Here is a 24,043-nt window from a genome sequence, read left to right as displayed (position 1 = left end):
AAAGATCACATGTTGAAGATCTAACCCCCAATATTTGAGAATGTGATTATATTTGGAGGTGAGATATTGAAAGAGGTGATTAAGTTTAAAATGAGGCCGTTAGGATGGGCTCTCTTCCATTCTGACTTTTGTCCTTATCAAAAATAATCTGAACACATACAAGAGGCCAGATGTATGTGTGTAGATAAAAGACCTATATGAAGATGCAGCGAGATGGCAGCCACCTGCAAGCCAAGGAAACAGGCCCCACATGACATTTTGATCTTGGACTTCTGATCTTCAAAATTGTGAGAAAATAAACTTCTGTTGCATAAGCCACCCAGTCTATTGTATTTTGGTATGCACCATTTGCAAACTAATACAGGTAGCCTAAATCTCGCAGCTCTGTTCAAAGTATTATAATAGAATCAAAAAACATTCCTTCCATATCTGCAATCCTGAATTGGAGTTTTGGCAACATCAAAGCTTTGAGAAGAGTTCAAATTTTTCCATTCCCTGGCATTTAAACACAGGGCATGGGAGGAATTTTTGCTATGGAGTTTTTTTACAAGAAAACTTTACACATACCAGAAATAGAAAATAATACAGTGAACCCCCACATACCTATAACCCATTCAACAAGTACCAACATTTGCCTTATTTACTTCATCTGTCACCTTTCCATCCCTTTTTTCTTATAGTACTTTCTTAATATTTTATTGACTGTATAATGAAATGGTGAAATTTATGTATTATAAATTAAAGCTAATTTGTATTGGTAAATAGTTAAGTAAACAAATTGAACTGAGATAAAATATTTATGCTCTCAGAATTTCAAACCAGAATACTTGTTTTTTGGCATACTAAATCAACCAATCTAGAAACAAGTTTTTGCAGACTTGTTTTCAATTCTTAGACATATACCTAAAAGTGGAATTTCTGGGCCATACCATTTAACTGTTGTTTAACTTTTGAGGAATAAACAAATGTTTACCAAAGTGACTGCCCCATTTTATACCACCAGCCTAACCCCCTTTTTTTTTTTTTTTGCCACTGTGACTGTGACCAAAAGAACTGACAAGAATAATTTTAGAGGAGGAAAAGTTTATTTGGGGTTCATGGTTTCAGAAGTCTCACTGTTGCTGTGCCCAGGGCAGCACATAATGCCAAAAGGGTGTGAAGAGGGAAGTGGCTCAGGACATGGCACCAGGAAGCAGACACTGCAGACCTGGGACAAAATATAAATCCCAAAGGCACACCTCCCAATGACCTACCTCCTCCAGCCACACCCTACTTGCCTATATTACTACCCAGTTAATTCCAATCAAGGGATTAATGCACTAATTAGGTCAAGATTCTCTAGCCATTTTGTTTCTGAACTTTCTTGCACTGTCTCAGACATAAGCTTTTGGGGGACTCTTCATATTAAACCATAACACCAAGACATCTTTTTGATCATATCACTGCTGTACATCCAACACCACCACCTATATCCAATGCTTTGTTTTCATCTTTCCATGCCCTTTAAACACTCTCTACTTCCCCTTCCCTCAGTCCTTGATAACCACCTATTTTTTGCCTCTATGAATCTGATTACTACCTCATATAAATGTAACCATATGGCATTTATCCTTTTGTGACTGGTTTATTTCACTTAGCCTTAAGTCCTCAGGTTTCTTTCACACGTATGGTATGTTTCAAAAGTTATTATTATTATTTTTTTTTTTGGTAAGGCTGAATAATATTCAATTATGTGCCTGTGTCACATTTTGCTTACTCATCCAACCATCAGTAGACTATTATACAGATGATCCTTGGTTTATGATGTTTATTCTAATAAACCCATTGTGAGCTGAAAATATTTTAAGTGGAAAATGTATCTGATACAGCTAACCTACAGAACACAATAGCTTTAGCAACACGCAAACAGAATAAAGTTGCTGACAATCAGCTAACTTTAGATAAAAGGATTATCCTGGATTATCCAGCCTAGTATAATTGCAAGGATTCTTTAAACAGGGAAGGGTAAGTAGGTAGAACAGAGTCAGTTATGAAGCATGAGAAGAGTCATGGAATGAGGGTAACTTCAAAAACCTGGAAAAGAAAAAGAAACATTCAGAGCCTGCAGGAAAGAAAGCAACCCTATCCACTGATTATTGCCCAGTGAGGCCTATTGATTATTGCCCAGTATACTGAGGTAAATTTGTGCTGTTAATTTAAGCCAACATGTAATGTGTTATAGCAGCTACTGAAAAGACAGTATCAAAAAAACTTTTAAAAAATTCCTTTAAATGTATCCTACATTTTAAAAATAGTTCATATATAAAATGTTACAACAGAAATCATATATACCCAGTAATAAAAAAGCAGATACATTTTGACATATTCCACATAATGGGATATCTGCCAGCAAATTTATAAAGCACATATCCAAAATGGAAAGATATTCCTAGTACTGTACCAACAAGGCAAGACTTTTAAAAATTATTATCCATTCATAAAATATATTCCTAAAAGGAAAGAAATTCAATATCATGTTCTTAATTCTAGATAGCAAAATTATGATTTCTTTAAATGCTATGTTTTAGTCAGCTTTTGCGTCACTGTGATCAAAATACCATAGGAGAACAACTTACGGAATAGGGAAGATGCACTCTTCCAGGCACACCCCCCAGTGACTCACCTCCTTCAGCCATGCTCCACCTGCCTATAGTTACCATTCAGTCCTTTCAAATCTAATCAAAACGGTCTCAGCTCTCATAATCATTTTACCTCTGAATATTCCTTCATTAACAGAAGCTTTGGGGGACACCTCATATTCAAACCATAACATGTTATTTTCTTTTCTAGAAATCAAAAGTAATAAAAAATTGAAAATACTGAATTCTCAATTCAAGATACAGGTTACTAACAAAACATATAGCAGCATCTCGGGAAATGTTATTGTCATTTTTTAAAGAAAAGTATACATGTAGATTTTTTAAAAAATATTTTTTAGTTGTAGATGACACAAAAACCTTTATTTTATTTATTTATTTTTATGTGGTGCTGAGGTTCAAACCCAGAGCCTCACACATGCTAGGCAAACACTCCACCACTGAGCCACAATCCCAGCCCCCCCATGTAGATTTTTAAAAAGAAAAATATTATATTACCTAATATTAATTGAACTAACTTTAGGTAAAATGCTAATAGTTTTCTCCTTTGTATTTCACTATATTTACTGTTCCACAACAGAAGCTTAATTACATTTTACAGTGAGAAAAAGGACACACTAAAACTGACAAATCAGAAATAACTATACAAGTATCTTATTTAAATATGGAGGTTAACCACAAGTTAAGAGTGATTACTTTGGGGAATCTGGAATAAGAGGAAAGAGTTAGTTTCTTTCTGTTCTAAAATCGTTCATACAATTTATTCTTAAAATCAGACAAGACTAAGGTAAATATTTTCAATTATTAAAAAGCATTTCTTCTAATACAAGTGTGGGCCTCTGAGAAACCTACCATTGACTGTAATTACTTGTTCAGATATATTCATTATATCATGTATGTTTTCACTCCAGAATGCTATGTAAATGTTATAAAATGCCATTCGACTCACAGCAATATCTTACTTACACTGAAAACATATTTAAATTAAAAAAGGAAACGTATAAACAAAAGCAACTTTATTTACAAAAATTATAATAATTACAAACAGTACAAATTGAGGCAAGTTCTTCTTTTCTTGCAACAGAAGCCAAGAGACTTTACTTTCAAATGAGTGGTTTTATTCTGAAATATGATGCAGATTCAGTAATCCTCTGCTTTTTAAAAAAATAACTTTTGAATAATTGCTAGACGCCTATTAGTAATATGTACATGGGTCATTTGCCTCAAATCTTATTTCCGGAACTACTATATATAAATCCAGCACAACTGGAAGAGAACAAGGCAGGGCAGCACTGAACTACTGAATCATCTTTTCTTTAATAATAAATTTTGTTTAATCCCAAACATTTGTTCTAGTGGATTAGAACTAAAACTATGGGTTTAGGCTTTTAAAAAAAAAATCCACTTTGATTTTAATGTGCTACACAATTCCATCAGAGCCAATACTTATGTGGCTACTGCTTACAAGTAAGCAATTCACTTTCCCTGCTAGTGTTTAAGAAACAGAATTCTACAATATTCAATTCTGTATGCTGTCTCATGTTTTAATCAGAGTCACTACTACTACTTGAGGAGTCAGTTGACATAACTTCTACATCATCTTCATTTTCTTTATTATGTCCAGGAGGTTCCAACAAAAAGTCATTACTGTGATTTGGTGGTAACATATTCATTGACATATCATTTGACTGCCATGGATACTGCGGAGCAAGCACATCTAGAGAAAGAAAGAAGCATATAAGAACAGTTATATTTGTAACTTATCTACTTCCTAATTATTCTTCCCTTAATGCAAATAATTTGAAGTGAAGTTTTTAGGGCTCAAAATTAAAATACACATTTGGTCACATTAACGATGATCAAATTAAAAAAGATGAAGGAAAACTATGTTTTTAGAAACTAGGAATGTTTCTTAAAAAAAAACAACTAAGACTTCAAACAATTGACATATTTTTTCTTTTGCAAGACATTTACAATTACAACTCAAGTACTTCCTACATCTATATACGTATTACATGCTATTATATGCAGAAATACTTATGTTCATCATTCATTATTCTACATTATAAACAAATAATAAAATCTACACTAAAATTATAATATATTTAATGTAGATTGAATGCTTTCTTAGAAGAACTGTTATTATAAATGATTCTGATCAAAAAGCAGTTGACTGACAATATATGTATAAGAAATATAAGGAAAGGCCCAAGAAACATTGTATTTATGAAAATGAATAGAACACATAAATAGGTATAGCTCAAGACTAAAGAAAAAGAAGTCAAATTTAAGAGTTAAACAAGGGTGTTATAATATTAACTAGACAGGTATGCTAGTTGGCTTCAAATCTACCTTTCCCTGGACTCTGAAACCATTTCTCTTCTGCCAGCTGCCACAATATCAAGTTTTGTCAGTAGAGGGCACTGGTGAGACCACCAGAGAACAGGGACTGGAGAGGGCGGGGTTCCCCCTCCCCCTTTCTTCTCCAGGGCCTGGCTGGTCAAGAGGTGCTCAAGTCTCAGCAACTTTCAGTGGCATCCTTAAAGGTGGTTTCCTGGTAGTTTTCACCATAATACCATAGGTGGATTCCCAGTTAAGTCTCCCTGGAACCTGGTGCGTAATTCCCTGCTTGTAAGTGCTGGTCTCAAAAACCTTATCTGACTTCTCTGCCACAGAATGACACAGCTGTACTAAAACCTCTCCTACTCTGTCTTACCTTAGGTTCTGTGTCTTGGGCCTACGTGAGGCAGCAGCTCCCCATGTCTGTTATTACTGTACTTATTTAAAAAAAAAAAAAAAAAAAAGCAGCTCTCTTGACAACTTAGAAATACCCTGCTATAGTTATTAATTCTTTCAATTTTCCTTCCTCAAATAACTGGTGTGGTTTGTCTCCAGTTACTAAATTGTAACTGGCATATAACCCAGTATAATCACAGTGAGAAAGATCAGGAGTACCTAAGATTAATATATGCACAGTTGCCCAAAATTTGTACTTTAGGTAGCTAAATAATGCATATAAAGCATTTTTAATAACATAAGAATATCCTTAAAATGTAATGTTAAGCAAACAAAGCAGTATCTATAGCACTATTTTTAAAACAGTGCAAAGATATAGGGATTTAAAAAAGGAAATAAAAATATTTAAAGTGACTGCTTCAGAAAGGATACATTTTTCCTTTTGACTTTTTCCGTTTTACAATGTTCTGCTACATCAAACAAGTTATCTACAAAATATGTATTTATTATTCTATTTCACAACTACAAAAATAATGTTTAGAGCAATAACAATAAAAATGTAGAGATCTAATGCCCGAGGAAAGTGGTGGAATATTAACAGATGAGAGAGAGAAACAGCTAAGACTAATTTCATAAGTTCCATGTAGAAATGAGTCTTTAAAATGGAATAGGCAGAGAGCAGGATAAACTGGCAGAGAACCAGCTATCAAAATAAATTGGTTAGAATCTCAAATGTTTGCAGTCAAACAGCCCATCACTGTCATCTCTGAAAAACATTAGTCTGTTAGAAAACATTCCTCTGATTAACATTACCTGGCAGTCGGCCTGCTGCAAGGGCATCTCCTGGTAAATGACCATTCACACCGTTAGTGGAAGGATTGTTCATCTGACCCAATAATCCACTTCTCATCTCTAAATCAGTTGGGTATGGTCTACGTGGGTCCCCTAAAAATTAAAGACTACTTTTAATTCAATCATATATAATTTTATATACAAATAATTGTATATAATTACTAATGTAAACAATTAATGTTTGTTGAAGTATTAATTTTCCTTGATCCACAATAAAAAACTCAAGCCACATTTTAAATTTTGGAATGAGGTCATCTTATCAATTGCCATTGAAAGCATAATAAAATACATGTTTTTGGTTTCTTCTCTGAATCTTCCCAAAAATACACCATTATCTATATGAAACAAAATGAGAAGATAGTCATTTTAGAAAATATTCCAAATGACAATTTAGGAAAATTATACTGCTCTCAATTCTTAACTGCGTTTTCCAGTAAAAAAAAAAAAAAAAAAAAAGATATATATTCTGAGGGAGAAGAAATCAGGATACTTTTAAGATAGGAAGGACTCAAATGTTTATTGGAAGGGCTGTCTAAATTAAAACCTTTTTCTATCTTTTTGATCTTGTCATTTAAAAATTAATTCCCGTAATTACCTAGTAGACTATCAGGAGCAATGTCATTCCCATTATGAAAGCATACTAAATGGCAGTCTGGGGTTGATAAAAACAGGGCCAGATTTGGACCAACTTTTTAGTAATGTTTCTTACCAACTCCAGATTACTCCCCCCCAAAATTGTATTTCCCTTCATGCTTTTATCATGGTAAAACATCAATTTCAGAAGTTGAGATAACACTCTTATTCCTCCAAAGAAGCTCTACCATAAATCTCTTATAGTTTATCCATGGTCAACGTAATTGAAGCTTGTTACTCTCTTTGCTGTTTCTAATTATTCCAGCTCTTTCTAGGCCTGTTGTGTTTGCTATTGGGTGCTCAGCGCTTTGTCTAAATTTAGCATGTAAGAGGGTTGAGATTGTCAGCTTCTCAGACTAGATTCTTTGTGAAATCCTAATGGCTCTTAAGAATTAGCTTCTGGACAGGCTACGTTTTATAAGCATATAAATCTATTGCTTAAGAAACATCACATATTAACCTGTATTTTTTAAGTTATTAACTACCAGAGATTGAACCCAGGGGCACTTAACCACTGAGCCCCAGCCTCAACCCTTTTTAATTTTATTTTGAGACAGGGTCTTTCACTAAGTTGCTTAGGGCCTTGCTAGGTTGCTGAGGCTGGCTTTGAAATTGAGATCCTCCTGATTCATCCTCCCAAGCCGCTGGGATTTCTTATAAGCATGTGCTACTGTGCCCTGCTACTTTTTTTTTTTTTAAAAAAAGAGAAGAAATACAGTTACAGGTGTAAATGGCTTTATAGAAAACCAAATTTAGAAAACATATATTATTTATAAGACATTAAAGATATGAAAACATCTTCATTAGCAGATGTTTTTAAGGATAAACCCATTTTAGATTTAAATCTACCTTTGTATTCAGACTCCTAAAAATTTTCAAAACCACATACAACTAGAAGTATTTTTACCTGGAACCCAGGTCAGTGGGGCACACACAGCATTGCTTGCACTGATCCTATGTGCATACTTAATTATTTCTTCAGAGGAGATAGCACCTGAGGGTGAAGGGGACAATGTGACCATTTAGTCTAATAAACATACAAGTTTAGAAATACATGTACAATAGTCACATATCATACTTAAATGAATCCCTTTCTCTCGCCATGCACAAAAGTTAACTCAAAATGGATCAAAGAGCTTGATATTAAATCAGAGACACGGCATCTGATAGAAGAAAAAGTTGGCTATGATCTACATACTGTGGGGTCGGGCTCCAAATTCCTCAAAAGGACACCCATAGCACAAGAGTTAACAACTAGAATCAACAAATGGGACTTACTCAATCTAAAAAGTTTTTTCTCAGCAAAAGAAACAATAAGAGAGGTAAACAGGGAGCCTACATCCTGGGAACAAATCTTTACTCCACACACTTCAGATACAGCCCTAATATCCAGAGTATACAAAGAACTCAAAAAATTAGACAATAAGATAACAAATAACCCAATCAACAAATGGGCCAAGGACCTAAACAGACACTTCTCAGAGGAGGACATACAATCAATTAATAAGTACATGAAAAAATGCTCACCATCGCTAGCAGTCAGAGAAATGCAAATCAAAACCACCCTAAGATACCATTTCACTCCAGTAAGATTGGCAGCCATTATGAAGTCCAACAACAACAAGTGCTGGAGAGGATGCGGGGAAAAGGGCACACTTGTTCATTGTTGGTGGGGCTGCAAATTGGTGCAGCCAATTTGGAAAGCAGTATGGAGATTTCTTGGAAAGCTGGGAATGGAACCACCATTTGACCCAGCTATTCCCCTTCTCGGTCTATTCCCTAAAGACCTAATAAAAGCATGCTACAGGGACACTGCTACATCGATGTTCATAGCAGCACAATTCATGATAGCAAGATTGTGGAACCAACCTAGATGCCCTTCAATAGATGAATGGATAAAAAAAAATGTGGCATTTATACACAATGGAGTATTACTCTGCATTCAAAAATGACAAAATCAAAGAATTTGGAGGGAAATGGATGGCATTAGAGCAGATTATGCTAAGTGAAGCTAGCCAATCCTTAAAAAACAAATGCCAAATGACTGCTTTGATATAAGGGGAGTAACCAAGGACAGGGTAGGGACGAAGAGCTTGAGAAGAAGATTAACATTAAACAGGGATGAGCGGTGGGAGGGAAAGGGAGTGAGAAGGGAAATCGGGAGGGAAAGGGAGTGAGAAGGGAAATCGCATGGAAATGGAAGGTGATCCTCAGGGTTTTACAAAATTACATATAAGAGGAAATGAGGGGTAAGAGAAGAATAATACAAGTGGAAGAAACGATTTACAGTAGAGGGGGTAGAGAAAGAAATGGGGAGGGGAGGGGAGGAGAGGGGAGGGGAGGGGAGGGGGGATAGTAGAGAATAGGATAGACAGCAGAATACATCAGACACTAGAATGGCAATATGTAAATCAATGGAAGTGTAACTGATGTGATACAGCAATCTGTATACGGGGTAAAAATGGGAGTTCATAACCCACTTGAATCAAACTGTGAAATATGATATATTAAGAACTATGTAATGTTTTGAACGACCAACAATAAAAAAAATATATCTGAAAATAGAATAATCTCAGCCAGCTGCCTTCCCAAATTTTATTTACAGACATATGCACATACATATGCATGTTATCTTGAGTAATCTTGTTCCTTAGTTTGAGTAATACACAGTTACACATAGTTTCAAACTAAGGAACAAGATTACTCATTCAGCAAAATCAACTGACAGACACAAATTTGGGAGAATAACTATGATAATGCTTAATAATTTAATTTCAATTATTAACTACCATCAAATATCATTACTCTGGAAGCAACAGTGGATAAAAATTAAATTGAGAAAACAGTGTTTTATTTCCCAATATCATCTAAGCTATGAAATCAGCAGACAGTTCATACTATTCTTTGTGATTAACATGGCTCTAAGCTCTGAACAGACCCAGAGAAAAGTATACAACATATTTATTAGATGAAAAGTTAAGTTGCTGAATATGTCTAGCATAACCTAATTTTTTATTTTTATTATATGTGCATGTGTGTATTTGCATTTTTATTATACATATTCACAGATCTAGAAAAAAAATCTGGAAATACACACATCAAATATCAACAGCAGTTACCTCTGAGAAGTTAGAGCAACTTTTCATTCTATAAACTTTAGATCTGTTTCCATTAACAAAGTAACTGTGTAAGTGTATGAAAATTTTGAGGACTAAAAATAACTCAAAACTATGGGCTAGATTTCAGAAAGTTAGTCTCAATCACCTGTTTTGGAGATTTGTTTCCTACTAGAGAAGCCTGGCCCATCTCTCACAGTATATTAGCTATTTTTTTCATATGTAACAGTCAGAAAGTTAGTTCCCAAAGAAAGAGGAAAGAAAATTAGACAATAAATCTGAGGTGATTAAATGTAAATCAAGTTTACAAGTCACGAAAGGCAAGTAATTTGACTTTTTTGGAGGGGGTACTGGGGATCAAACTCAGGGGCAACTGACCACTGAGCCACATCCCCAGCCCTATTTTGTATTTAGGATTGCTTAGTACCTAACTTTTACTGAGGATGGCTTTGAATTTGAGATCCTCCTGATTCAATATTTAAAGAAAGAGAAAGAGGGATAACAAAGTGGGAGACCAGGGCAGGAAGGCTCTCTGGACCCCTACATCACTAAATATGGCTTACATCTCAAAGCTGTTGCTAGCTCTGACTTCAAAATATCCCAATATAAATTGTCCAATGGACATTCTCTTTCATTCTCTCTATCCTGCCCTCCAAGATCCAATTCAAATCCCACTTCTCATTTCCTTCTCTCAACAATTTTATACACCATTTATTGTACATTTGCATATACAGCCATAAATTGCCTCCTATTATTGTTTCTTATCATCTGATTTGATACTTCTACCTCCCTAAGGATGCCTCCTACAGTGGTAGAACATCACACACTTTAAAATGAAAACTTTTTGGGAATCTTTTCAACAGCAGCAAATGATTACCAGTAATATTCTCATCAGCTTCTTGAAACAAGAACTCGGGTTTCTCAGGTCATCCAGTCTTGCCATGGTACTAACCTTTTCTTGCTTTTTCTATTGACTTGAGTTTCTCTTTTGCTTGGTAAACAGCTGTTGCCTAATTTAAACAACATTAAAAGAAGTATGATTTATTTTCACCTTTGTCAGGCATAGTTTTGGGCTTAATTCACAAGATCACTTATATTCACTGGAAAAATCTGCTAAATTTGAAAATCCCCCAAATTTATTCTTCATATTCTGAAACACCACTTGATATCATTTAAGGTAGTTATATTTACTATAAGAAATATTATATTCATGAACCCATGAACCAGCCTGCCACACACAAATAGTTGTTAGAAATAAGGTGTAAACTGAATGATTTGCTAATTTGTTTTGTCATTTATCATCTCTGCAAAAGAGACACAGATCATGCATTTAAAAATTTCTTATTCTTGGGGCTGAGGATATAGCTCAGTTGGTAGAGTGCTTGCCTTTCATGCACAAGGCCCTGGGTTGGATCCCCAGCAAAAAAAAAAAAAAAAAAAAAAAAAAAAAAAACACACACACACACACACACACACACACACACACACACATACACACAAAGAATTCCTATTCTTGCATCTAATTGAAGGATAGATGTTAAGTTTTTCTAGTTTACAAACAACATTCTTGGATTGATTTTCTTACTCATTTATATATCACCTCAATATTTAATGACTGTCATCACAAAAGCAACACCTCATCACCCAAGGTACACCAACAGGCAAAATAAAGTTAAGCTAATATATGCATATCCTCAGCTACAAACACTGTGGTTAAAAGTTATGAAGTCAGTGGCTGGGGTTGTGGCTCAGCAGTAGAGCGCTCGCCTAGTATGTGCAAGGAGCTAGGTTCGATCCTCAGCACCACATAAAAATAAATAAATAAAATAAAGGTATTTTTAAAAGTATGAAGTCAGAGAGATCTAGGTTTAATTCCCTTCTCCTTTTTTAGCCTCATTAGGCAAATTACTCATTTCCTGTTTTTCTTCATTTGAATACTGGCACCGACTTTATATAAATTGTTACGAAGATTGAGATAATGCATATAAAACGTAAAGAATAGGGACTAATACCTAAGTACTCAATTTGAGTTGCTATTATCTAACCAAAAAAATCCATTCTCATGGTACTTGTGCACATAAATAATCATATTTTCAGAAATCTAATCAAAAGAATTAAATCCAAGCTAGGCATGGTGGGGTGTGCCTATAAATCCCAGCAACTTGGGAGGCTGAGGCATGAGGATCCCAAGTTAGAGGCCAGCCTTAGCATTCAGTGAGACTCTGTCTCAAAATAAAAAGGGCTGGGAGTAGAGCACCCCTGAGTTCAATCCTAGCATATTAAAAAAATAATAAAAGAATATAATCCAAAATTCTGAAAAAACCTTTATCTGCAAGGATATTCGTCAAAACATTTGTTATAACACAAACTTAAAAACTAAACAAGAAGGATATAATTATATGGAAAATGAACATTCAAGTTGCAAGAAAAAGTACTTGAAAATCTGTCAGCACCCTGCTAATTACAATAAGGTAAAATACCAAATACAACTGAAACTCAAAGGAAATAGGTCAAACTGTGAATGGTGGCATTATACAAGCTGTGGGATTAAAGGTAATTTTTCTTTCTTTCCAGTTTTCTGTACTTTTATAATTTCTTTTGATAGTCAAATATTACTTTCAAAAGAAAAACAGATTTCATTATAGACATATTTTTTTAAAAAGCATGAGAGTGTTTCTTCAGTAGGGTTGGTTAAGTTATCCCTGAACTGCTCAGACTATATTCTGGAATCTGTTTTGACACATTTTTGAAGGGGTTCAACAGTGATAAGAATGCCAGCAATGACTGATCCATATGAAAATCAAACTCAGCTGTTTCTGTATTACCATAAAATTGCAATTCATTAGTTAGTATTAGTAAACAAACTGGGCCAATAATAGCAAATAAGGTCTGGGGTTGTGGCCCAGTGGTAGAGCACTTGCCTAGCATGTGTGAGGCACTGGGTTTGATTCTCAGCACCGCATATAAATAAATAATGTAAAAATCCATCAACAACTAAAAAATATATATAAATAATAATAGCAGCAAATAAATTGCCTCTTCAAAATAGTAGCCAAGAATAGCAAAGGAAAGATTAAACATCTTTCACAGATTATCTAAATCCCACCTGGTTTAAGATAGAAGACCAAATCAATTAATGTAAATTTATGAAATTTATGAAAGTAGTACATATTTTTACTGATTTTGAAATATTTTAAAAACTGCAGATTTAGCCTGTTAACAATTAAAACTTACATTAGACCAGGATAAAAGTAAAACTTCTCATTTCTACAATTCAATATTATGAAATCTTTAAATCATGAAAATGTAGTTAGAAAGTAACAATTTTACTACTAATTTTCAGACTATCTGAAAATAGTAAGTATAAAAGGAAATGATAATGGCCTTTACTCACAGAATGTCACTTTCAGACTTCGAAAGTCAAGGTTTTTGCTCTTCAGAATACTTACAATAGAGCTATTTTTCAGAAATAAATTAATAACATCCCTTTCTCTTTAAGAACCAACTGCCAACTTACCAGTATTTGTTCTGCTTCTTTTAGTTGTTTCTGTAGTTGCTGAATATCACTGTCTCTCTTTTCTACTTCTTTTTCTAAAACTTGCATTTCATGATGGATTTTCCCCTGATTAAGTGCCAATTTCATTAGTTCTTGAAATTCCCCATCCCGGTGAATTAATAATTCCAGGACCTGTCATGTAATAGTTGACTGAATCAGACAATAGAAAATTGAAAGGCTACATTTCACTGAGACAAAGAATCCATTCCTGAATTAGCCAGACTATAAAATTTTAACATCTCTGAAAACAGTATGTTAATAATAAAAATAGCCTACCAATGATTATTTTGGGAAGCAGATTTAATATCAAGATTTTCTACTTTTTCTGTTCAAAGCAAAACTAGTCTTTCAGAACTAGCAATATGCCAAAATAAGCAGGTTTATTTATTTCCCAGAGAAGAAAAAAAATTTTAAGTTTATTCTTTAAAATACAATGTAATGATGGACTGGGGTTGTGGCACAGTGGTAGAAAACTTGCCTTGCTTGCATGAGGCACTGGGTTCCATCCTCAGCACCACATAAAAATAAATAAATAAAGATACTGTATCCATCTACAATTAAAAAATATTTTAAAAATACAATGTAATGAAGTTCTTCCATTATTTGGTATTTGAGATGATTTTAGGTGGCACCAAGAACTTACTCTTATAATTATACTTTGTATGAATATATATTAGAAAAAAAATAACTGCTTAGGATAAATATGGTCTAAAAAAGAGTAATTTCAAAGTACAGTAATTATATGCATAAATAGGTGCTAAATGGATAAGGCAAAAGGCTATGAAGGTTAAAATGCATAAAACAGAAAGTCTGGGGTTCAATTTCTAGTCTCTCATTTGCTAACAAGTGTGACTTAGGAAAAGTCACCAACTTCTCCAAGCCCGAGAGACTTTACCTCCTCAGACTTACCCCGCTTAGAAAAAGGGATAAACTAGTAGTACCTATCATATAAATTATTTGAGGACTCATGATATAAAGGGTCTCTGTTAAGTATACAGAGAGCTTGGCAAAGGCTAGTTACTGCCATCACTACCTATTACAGAATTAAGATGCAAGTCTCACTTTATTTAATAAAACCTCAGAAAGGAAATGGCTATCAAAAATCCAAAATCAGGGTTGGAGCTGTAGCTCAGTGGCAGAGTGCTTGCCTTACACATGTGAGGCACTGGGTTCAATCCTCAGTACCACATAAAAATAAACAAATAAAATGAAGGCATGCTATCCATCTACAACCACCCCCAATAAATAAATATCCAAAATCAATTTTTAAACTATTTTAAAAAATTCACTGAAGACTAATATCTGCAGGCATGCTTTTTCAAGTTATTTTTGACATCAAATTCCTCTAATTTTAAAGAACCTCTACCAATAAAAGACAGAAAATTAAGCTGCAAATTCTATCCATGTATTAAGAATATTTCAAATAACAACTTAAAGCTTTTTCTGGGGTAAAAAAAAAATAAACTATAGTATCTAGTAGACCAATAATTCCCATTTTTCCCAAGTCACAGGAGGTAAAAGCTAAGTTTCCATTTCTATCAAAGCAAATAGTACACATTAGTTCCATTACAACTTTCAAGAAGTTTACAGTTTTACCTAATTTGTATGCTACTGGAGAAAAACATTCTCTCTTCAGTTTGCTCAGCAGGGAAAATTTATTCAACTAAAGTCAGAAAACCCAGGTTCTAGTTCCACTTCCCATAACCACTAGTTCATTTGTTCACCCTGGAGCTCAATCTTGCAGGAGGTTAAACTGAAGATCATTAAGATCCTTTCTAACTCTAAGGTTCTATATGAAATTATAAAAATTCAAATAAAACAGTGGCTAGAAAACTCTCAAATGGGTATATGCCTCACTAACATTTACCAGTTTCAATGAAAATAACACAGGAATCCATAGTCCTAAGTACAAGAAAACAATTGGCAGAATTGCTACTCCTTAAAAACTTTAAGAAGGTTAGTGCTGATTATACAGGTCTTAGTTCTATTTTGATTGCATTCTGAACAATCTCTGTGTGCCTGATTCATAGCAAGCATTTAATAAGTGCCTAGGAAATAAAGTCAGGACTTAGATTTCATTTGCTGCACACAGGGGTTGAAGTTAAATTCCTACTTAATCTCATAGGTATTTATTAAAAGACTATTTGAGATGAGGTATCTTAATACAATAAATGTGTTCAATCTTTTCTTTTTCTAAAAACAAAACAAAAACCATAATACTGCATCCCTAAGGTTCTCTCACTTGTGGCCTTATCTGAATTCCCTCTCCCTCAAAGAAAACAGGTTCTCTAACACTACTCTATTGAGTCATCAAATTTCTCTGCCCTCAAAGCATGCTGAAAGATAAAACTAAGATAATCATGAGGCAGATGATGGGGAAGTCTATTATACTGTCTATTATACTGTCTCCTCTTATATTTTTACCTCTTTTTAAAGAAGGTTAATCTTCCCCATTCATTTTCTGTTTAAAATGACTGTGGGGAAAACATAAAATTTATTATTCCTTTAAACCTCCTAAAACATTTCAGAATCAGAAAAAAAAAATCTTTGCACTAAAGAAAACTGGAAAATATTAAAAAAATAATAAAAATACCTGTAAATTCAACACTCACAAAATAACCTGTATTTACAGTTGTATGCTCTTGTATTTCCATTCATTTTCAAGTTGCATTAAAGGGAATCATGCATACAATAAAGAGCTAAGTTTATGAGAACATTCCTTTTGATTTAACAAATTATTTAAATTTCTATTTAACAAATCTTTGTTGGCTAATTCAAAAGACAAAATAAAAATCTATAACTAGAATTATAAGGGTAAATAATAAAATATTTTTAAGCACAATTAAACTTATGTGATATAAAGGAAATATTAAAGGTTTCAAGAAAAACCTTCTGTTCCCACACAAAGTAACCAAAAATAGGAAACAGAAATTCTCTCTCTCTCTCTCTCACACACACACACACACACACACACACACACACTCTTAATTAAGAAACCACCTACCTGGTTTTCTTCTCCAGACTGTAACAATTTTTGGTTTCTTGAAATAGCCAGCATTTCTATAAGTTCCCTAAAACAAAAACAAAAACAAAAACAAAAAAAAAAAATTAAAAATTGGCAAAGTAAATACAATAGAAATTTCCTTAACTGCTCAAGCCAACCAAGTTGGTTCAATGTACTCACAGCATGCTGGACACTCATGGCTGCTGCCCTGTAGTGACTATGTCTAACCAGCCGCACTGCGCTCTCACCAAGATTTTGATTGTGTGTGTTAACTTATTTATACAAGTTTTACTTATTGCCACAGTTATATATATCCATTACATAAATGCCAATAAAATACGACTATGAATAGAAAGAAGCCTTTCCATTAAACCTAAGCTGAATGCTTATAAAGATTCGACAGAGGTTTGCAAAGGACAACTGTGAAGAACCAGGGAAAAGTCAGAAAAGCTCAAGGAAAGTCTGCCTGATGAAAGGCTAAATTCTCATTTCCCTTCAAAGAAAACCAAGTAGAAAATGTGGACAATGCATTATGAGTGGAAAACACCTACATCAGAGGTCTGCAGGCCAAATTGAGCAAGCTGCAGTTTTTGTAAACAATGTTTTCTTGGAAGACAGTTATGCCTAGTGACTTATGTATGTCCATGATTGTTGCCCCTCTACAAGGGTAGAGCTGAGTAGTCTGCAGGATGGACCATATGGCCTGAAAAAGCATAAATACTTACTATCTGACCCTTTACCAAAGAGCTTTCTGACTCCTGTCTTATATGAAAGATAAGCAATGAAACATAAGTTTTTGTTTTAAAGTAAAACAAAGCAATTAAGGAATGCATGAATCATTTTTTAATGATTCTCCACTTTAACTGAATTTACTAGCTAAACATCCACGAGGTAAGAAGGATGCTTACTTATAACAAAACTCTCAGTGGTAGAGCCTTGCCTAGCATGTGTGAGGCACTCGGTTCGATTTTTAGCACCACAAATAAATAAACAAAATAAAGGTCCACTGACAACTAAAAAAAAAAATCTTTAAAAAACTCCATCTTAATAGATATGCCAATTTTCCTATATGAAAATTAGCATGAAATTAGGAAAAATATTAACAGGTGATATTTTGTATTACTTTCAAACTTTCTGATATTTGGGAGTTTTCAAAATTATGTGAGAGAGGACAGCTTCATGGCTACCTACCTGACACTGCTCTGGTTAGACCTAATGTTTGAACCTTCTCCTTAGCTGCCACAGTATTTTTACCTGCCTTTCTTTCCTACTAGCTTCATACCATTTTTCTGACTGGTGCCAAGTAAACTGAATTCTCTCCACTACTTCCCCATATCATTGTGTATGAATTAATTAATGAGTGAAAAAAGTGGATATGGAAATGCAAAGTCTTCATTCATTCATCTACTCATTCATCAAATATTTATGTGCCAAGCATTTGCTTGATGCTTAGGTTATAAAAATGAACAATAGTACTTAAATTCTAATACAGAAGATAGAAATAAAGCCAGAATGATAAAAAGTTGAATGGAAAATAAAGCAGAGTGTTACTTTAAAGACTGTCTGCAAGGTGAGTTGGACACTTAAACTGAATGGTCAGGGAAGGCCTCTCTAAGGGAATTTTTTTTTTTGAGGCAAGATATAAATTAAATGACAGGAGCCAGCCTTGAGCTCTGGGAGGAAAGAATACTGAACAGAAGACACAGCTAATTCAGTAGCCCAAAGATCCTCTGAACACTGAGGAGAGGGATACTAAGTGAAAAAAGGTAGGTTTGTAGGACTTTATAGTCATAGTACTGGTACACGACTAGTGTTTCACTCTGAATGCAAAGAGACACTGAATCATTTTAAACAAGGAAACCTGTGACCTGGTTTACATTTTTAAACAACCACTGAATTGACCGTAATAGGGCCAGGATGGGAAGCAAGTTAGGTATTGCAGGCAAAGATGATAATAGTTTTGACTAGGGTGTAACCTTTAGGATTTAGTAATAAAAATGGGGAGAACACGGACAGATTAGGATATACTTGGAAGGCAGAGCTGACAGAACTTGCTGATAAATTAAAGTGACATTACATGAAGAATTATATCAACCTTTTGCTGGACCCCAGAGATGAGTAATAGATGATAACCTCATAAGAGGTGGTTTCAGGTACAGTAGTGGTAATTAGGGAAGGGAGAGTGTAGTGGGAAATGGAGAATAAGTCTTTTCCTGTTTTTCTTGCAAATCTGGGAGTAAACATTTATAGAAAGTCTTCCAAGGGCTCACCTTAGGTATAGGAGTCGGGGGGTGGGGGAGCTAAGATTTAGTGCTGTTCCATAGCAGTCCCTAGGACAAAGAAAAAACTTCTGTCCTCCTTAATTATGAAAACAAGCTGAAGGAACTTCCCTGCCCATTCTCTGGTTATAGGTGTGAAGGTAAGAGCCCTGCCCTGACACAAAGGAAGAAGGTCTATTCCTGGCATAACAAATTAGAATCCAGAAACCTTCCCCCAGAGACTATAATTAACATAGAATTTAGAGCCTATTTTACTGGTGGCACTACACTTCAAGTAAATTATAGGTAAATAATTAAGAGCCCGGTGTGGAAAACTCAGGACTCCTATCAACATGGTTTCTAAAGGACAGTGAGTTCTCAGGTACAAACAGGTTAAACTTCTGTAGAGAAGTTCTAATGACCAAGAGATGGCAAACCAGTAAGTGAATCTCTTCCACTACCACCACCAACATCCAACCATCTTCAGGATCCTAAGAAGTAAATTTTCACTTATCCACATCATTCTTTAGGGATGAACAAATACGGTAGCAGATAAGTCATCCAAAAATCAAAGAAAAATTAACTACAAGATTATGGTTATTATTACAGATTGCAGAATACCTGAAGAAAGAAGAAACCAATCTGTCAATCCATACAGTGAGGAAGACTATACATTAAAGAGAAACCAGTCTTTCTGGCACCTCTGGAGAAGAACAACAGAACTACAGTTTCTTTCAAAGAAAGCAAAAGAAAACTCAGCACCTCAGCTGATCATATACAGCTGGAGAGTTGAAGAAGAAAGTTTCAGAAAAAGGTTTTTGAGAAAAATTTTAAATGATTTACTACTTCTGTGGGTAAATATATCTCAAACAGGAAATGCTATACTCGCAATGAAGCAGAAAAAAAAAAGAAGAAAGAAAACAAATATTATGCTATCTCAAGTGCAGAGTACATGAATATCAAGTATACGCAAACCCACAGAATCTGAAAGCATCAGAAAAACACACTTCAGAAACCCAACCTAGTAGTCAACACAAAGACAAGATCTCAAGGCTGACTACAGAGTTGTCCAACATATAAAGACCATTAACCTGGGGCTGGGATTATAGCTCAGTGGCAGAGCACTTGCCTTGCACATGTGAAGCACTGGGTTTGATCCTCAGCACCACATAAAAATAAACAAAATAAAGATACTATGTCCACCTATAACTAAAAAAATAAAATAAAAATAAGGAAAAAAAAGACCATTACTCTTGATGGATAGGCTCAGGAAAAAACTGAACTTGGTGAATACAAAACACACACACACACACACACACGTTATTTTAAAAAATTATGCTACATCAATTAAAGCTTAGCAAGAAATGAACTTACTGGGCTTTAAAGTAAAAAGAAGTATAGTTCAGTGACTATTCAAAGGGAAAAATTTTTAATAAGACGTACCCAAAACAAACAGCAGCAGCTACCTCTTAAATAGGGTGTCACTTCACAGAGATTAGAGTTACAGAAAAACTGACCCCCACCATCCATACTATATGGCTTGTCAAAATGAACAACAACAACAAAAAAGTAAAGAACATTTTAAGTTGACTAATTTCACACTCAACTACACTACCAAAATTCCTTAGCAAAGATATTAGAAGCCAACAAGTATTAAATTTAACTTCAGGTGAGAATTCTTCCAGAAAAAAAGGATTAATAGTATTTCAAGTAGAACACTGTACAAAATTCAAACTGGAAAAACTGGCTCATACATGAGAAACAGTACTTTCCAATTAATCATTAATTGTTCGGAATTCAATGAAACACAAATTTGTATCAGAACTATGTGGCTACTTCTCCAAGGTATCTCAGAAACTGTGACTAAAATATCATTCTAAAAGCATTGGTTAAGCTGAGCATACTGAATTTTTCATATCAGCACCAGTCCTATTTAGAAAAGCAGGAGACTAGGTGACATTTATAGAATGTAAATTTTAATAACTTACAAAAACAACAATATGAACTAAACAAAGCTTCAATTAGTTGTCCCAAAGATAGCCAGGTTACACAGGACAAAGGAATGAATAATTTACTGGAAATATCTTACTCCAAATACTGACTTGCTAGTTTCATTTTACTAAGAAAAAATGTGAGCATTCATTTAAGATTAGCTAATAAGGAAGCTCATGGATCTTTTACAACAAACTACAACTCCAGCAAAGAAGGAAAAACAATTATGAATCTATGTAAACATACAGTAAAGAATACACAGTAACAATGTCCTTTACTTTTCATTATCAGCTATAGATATCAGCTGTAGATAAGCGTGATATCCTTTTCTATAACCAGCAGTACAATGGATTTGTTTACACCAGCATCATGATAACCATATAAGTAAAGTTTTGCATTACAATGTTAGGGTAGCTAAGAAGTCGTTAGGTAATAATTTTTTTTTCTGCTCCATTATGGTCTTATCAGACCACCAGTGCATATAACCATATTCAGTCCATCTGTGGCTAAGGTATTGGCACTTCAGCTCATTGGACAATGGTACTCTACCAAATATCATTTTTAGTAGGAAAGTGATATGAGATGCCCTTTTAAACACACAATCTAATATTGGTTATAACAGAAGAATAAAATACAGAAGTATGAAAGCAAGTAAAACTGTTAGGGGCCTGCGTGACAGTGGGATAGGAATGAAAGGGCAAATCTGGAAACAGAAGTAATGCAATTTAACAACCATGTTAAAATAAAGCCGTTAAGAAAGCCTCCAATTTGAAAGGTTTATCGTGAAAGGTAAACGAATATGGACAATGACATCCCATTTATCTCCTATCTCTGCCACACAGGCAACACTTCAGCCAACACAAACAACTTTAAATTCCACCACATCGGGCAAACTCACGTTCCCAGGCTTCTGCACTTGCTGTGCCATCTCCCTGCCTCCTAATGGGTCTGGCGAACTCTTCCCAAGCAGCCCTTTCCAGGAAGTCTGCCCTGACCACGGCCGGAACAGGTACCCGGTCCCTGTGCTCACCTTTCTTCTAACAACAGCCCCTGTGCCCGTCCTTGTTTACACATCTGTCTCCCTCTTGACACTGAGCACCTCCACTGCGGCCTCCAGCCTCCCTCTCTACTGTCTCCCAGCGCTAGGTACCTACGAGGCATTTCTTCACTGTTGGGTGAGTGTGGACGAAGGGGCTCAGACCCAGCGATTTCTTAACATCCTCCACGGTTCTTAGCGTTCCAGAGTCACTACAATTACTAAAATGTCCTCTAGCGGGGGGAAAAAATGGTGTTCAAGAGTTCAGGAAGAATGGAGACCCCCACATGGGACACTTGTGCACCGTAGATTCCTGAGCTCGACCCGCCCAACTGACTCCCAGGGACCAACGCAAAACACCCCGGAGTCAGTTCTGCGGCCCGGAACCTGCTCTATCTGGGCTCTCAGGCCGGAACATTACCTCGAAAGGACCTCCAGGTCTTCAAGAGCAGACAACAGCCGCTCCCTCGTGCTGTTACCGCCAGACGATACCGAGCCACCCGCCAGCCTTTCTTTCTCCTTCTCTCCACTCGAAGAAGCCGCCATGTTCCAGCGGGCCAGTAACCGAAGCACGCGCAGTATGCGCTGGCGCCGCGAGAGGCACGCTGGGAAAGCGGAAAAAAGGATCGCCGAGGCGAGGGGTAGAGAGGCCAGGCCAGAGCGTCCTCTGTGCTTCTGGAGGTGCACTGCGGGCGCCGGCGCCATCTGCTGGTTTAGGGAGGGCTTCTTGGATCTAAATTCTGGGAGTAATTGCTGGACCAAAACCAGGAGACAGCGTGGACTGGTTCTCCTGGGACTTCTGTTTTTCCAGCAGCAATAAGAGGTTTCTGATCAACAGGTTTTAAGCATCTTAGGGTATTACTTAATTGTCTACCTTTTGCGTCAGTTTCTTCATATGAGATGTGTCTCCTCCGTATTAACCTCTCTTCAGTCTGTAACTCCATCATGTTATTCCAACCCTCCTCCTGTTGGGCCCCACTGGGAGGCTGCGGTAGGCACCTTAGAACAGGAGCCATGTCCCCCCACCCCCCAGGAAAACCCAGGTGGCATAAAATTTACCGTCGTTAACCATTGTAAATATAGTGCTAACTGGGTATTAAAGACATTCCTACTGTTAAGCAACCATCCATCCCCAAAACTCTTTTTTTCATTTGTAAAATAGAAATTCTATACTCATGAAACACCAGCTCCCCTATCTAACCTCCTTACAGCCCCTAGCCACTACTCTATGAGTTTGACTACTCTAAGAACTATGTATGAGTGGAATCACAGTATTTATCTTTTTCTCACTAGTTTATATCACTTAGCATAATGCCCTCAAGGTTCATCTGTGTTTCAGCATGTGTCAGAATATCCTTCCTTTTTAAGTTTGAATAATATTCTATTGTGTGTGTATGCGTGCACAAGCATGCACACACACATACACACACACACACACTCCATATTTTGCTTATCCATATATCTGACAATAGACACTAAGTTTGCTTCAACGGGTATTTTGTGTGTGTGTGTGTGTGTGTGTGTGTGTGTGTGTATTCATTCCTGGGAATGGAACCACCCAGGAACACTCTACCACTGAGCTACATCCTCAGCCCCAACACCCATTTTTAATTTTGAGACAGGGTCTCACTAAATTGCTGAGTCTGTCCTCTAATTTACAATCCTTAGGAGTCACTGGGATCATAGGCATACACTACTGGCCCTGTCACTTCTGTGATTTTTATAATTCAACTCTGTACCCATACCTCTCCCAACAAAATGTTTTGATCATTGATGGATGATTGTTGAACTGAATGAGTCAATATAGTATGTGAGTGGCAGTTAATGAAAAATGTAAATAATTGATACAGCACCGATTTAAAACCAGAACTGGGTGTCAAAGCTAAAAATACACCTTAGCACACTTTTCCTGGGGAGATCAATGAAGTAGGGAACTTTCCTTACCATGAAAACCCAGAGTTACAACTCTATTGAGAGTTAGGGTTTCTGCCTGGGCTATGTTGCTGTTATAAAAGACAAGATGAAGATGCCACCTACAGACACAAGTCTCACCCTATCATCTTTCATTTAAATGCTGACTCCTTCTGAGCACCTATAACTGACAATTCCCTAAGGAACTCATTGCGTAAATTCGCTCATGGTAACAGCTGCATAATCCAGAATGCTAGTTTATGAAAATGAAAAGTAATAATACTAAGCACCTTTTTCTCTTAGACAAACCTTT

At 35.6% G+C, this 24,043-nt stretch overlaps 1 protein-coding gene across 1 annotated transcript; it reads right to left on the bottom strand.

Moving 5' to 3' along the window:
• Window positions 1-2,988: 2,988 nt before the first annotated feature.
• On the bottom strand, window positions 2,989-22,399 carry MED4 (mediator complex subunit 4). The gene is made up of 7 exons (XM_081282902.1): window positions 22,241-22,399; window positions 16,534-16,600; window positions 13,491-13,661; window positions 10,926-10,983; window positions 7,765-7,851; window positions 6,186-6,317; window positions 2,989-4,353 (listed from the first exon to the last, which is right to left on the bottom strand). Exons 1-7 carry the CDS (start codon window positions 22,363-22,365, stop codon window positions 4,181-4,183), a joined length of 813 nt encoding a protein of 270 aa, XP_081139028.1. The 5' UTR covers window positions 22,366-22,399; the 3' UTR covers window positions 2,989-4,180.
• Window positions 22,400-24,043: the final 1,644 nt, after the last annotated feature.

The sequence above is a fragment of the Spermophilus citellus genome, assembly GCF_964194105.1.
Source record: "Spermophilus citellus genome assembly, chromosome: 1".
Lineage (NCBI taxonomy): Eukaryota > Metazoa > Chordata > Mammalia > Rodentia > Sciuridae > Spermophilus > Spermophilus citellus.
The sequence above is the reverse complement of the archived record's forward strand: the minus strand, read 5'-3'. Positions and strand labels throughout refer to the sequence as shown.

What these genes read in the sequence shown, in the direction of transcription:
- MED4 (XM_081282902.1), bottom strand. Translation starts at nt 22,365, where the DNA reads ATGGCGGCTTCTTCGAGTGGAGAGAAGGAGAAAGAAAGGCTGGCGGGT. An exon ending in AGTCTGGAGAAGAAAACCAG is followed by an intron (nt 13,662 to 16,533) that starts GTAGGTGGTTTC and finishes ATTACATGACAG; the next exon opens with GTCCTGGAATTATTAATTCA. An exon ending in TGCAGCAGGCCGACTGCCAG is followed by an intron (nt 4,354 to 6,185) that starts GTAATGTTAATC and finishes TTCTTTCTCTAG; the next exon opens with ATGTGCTTGCTCCGCAGTAT.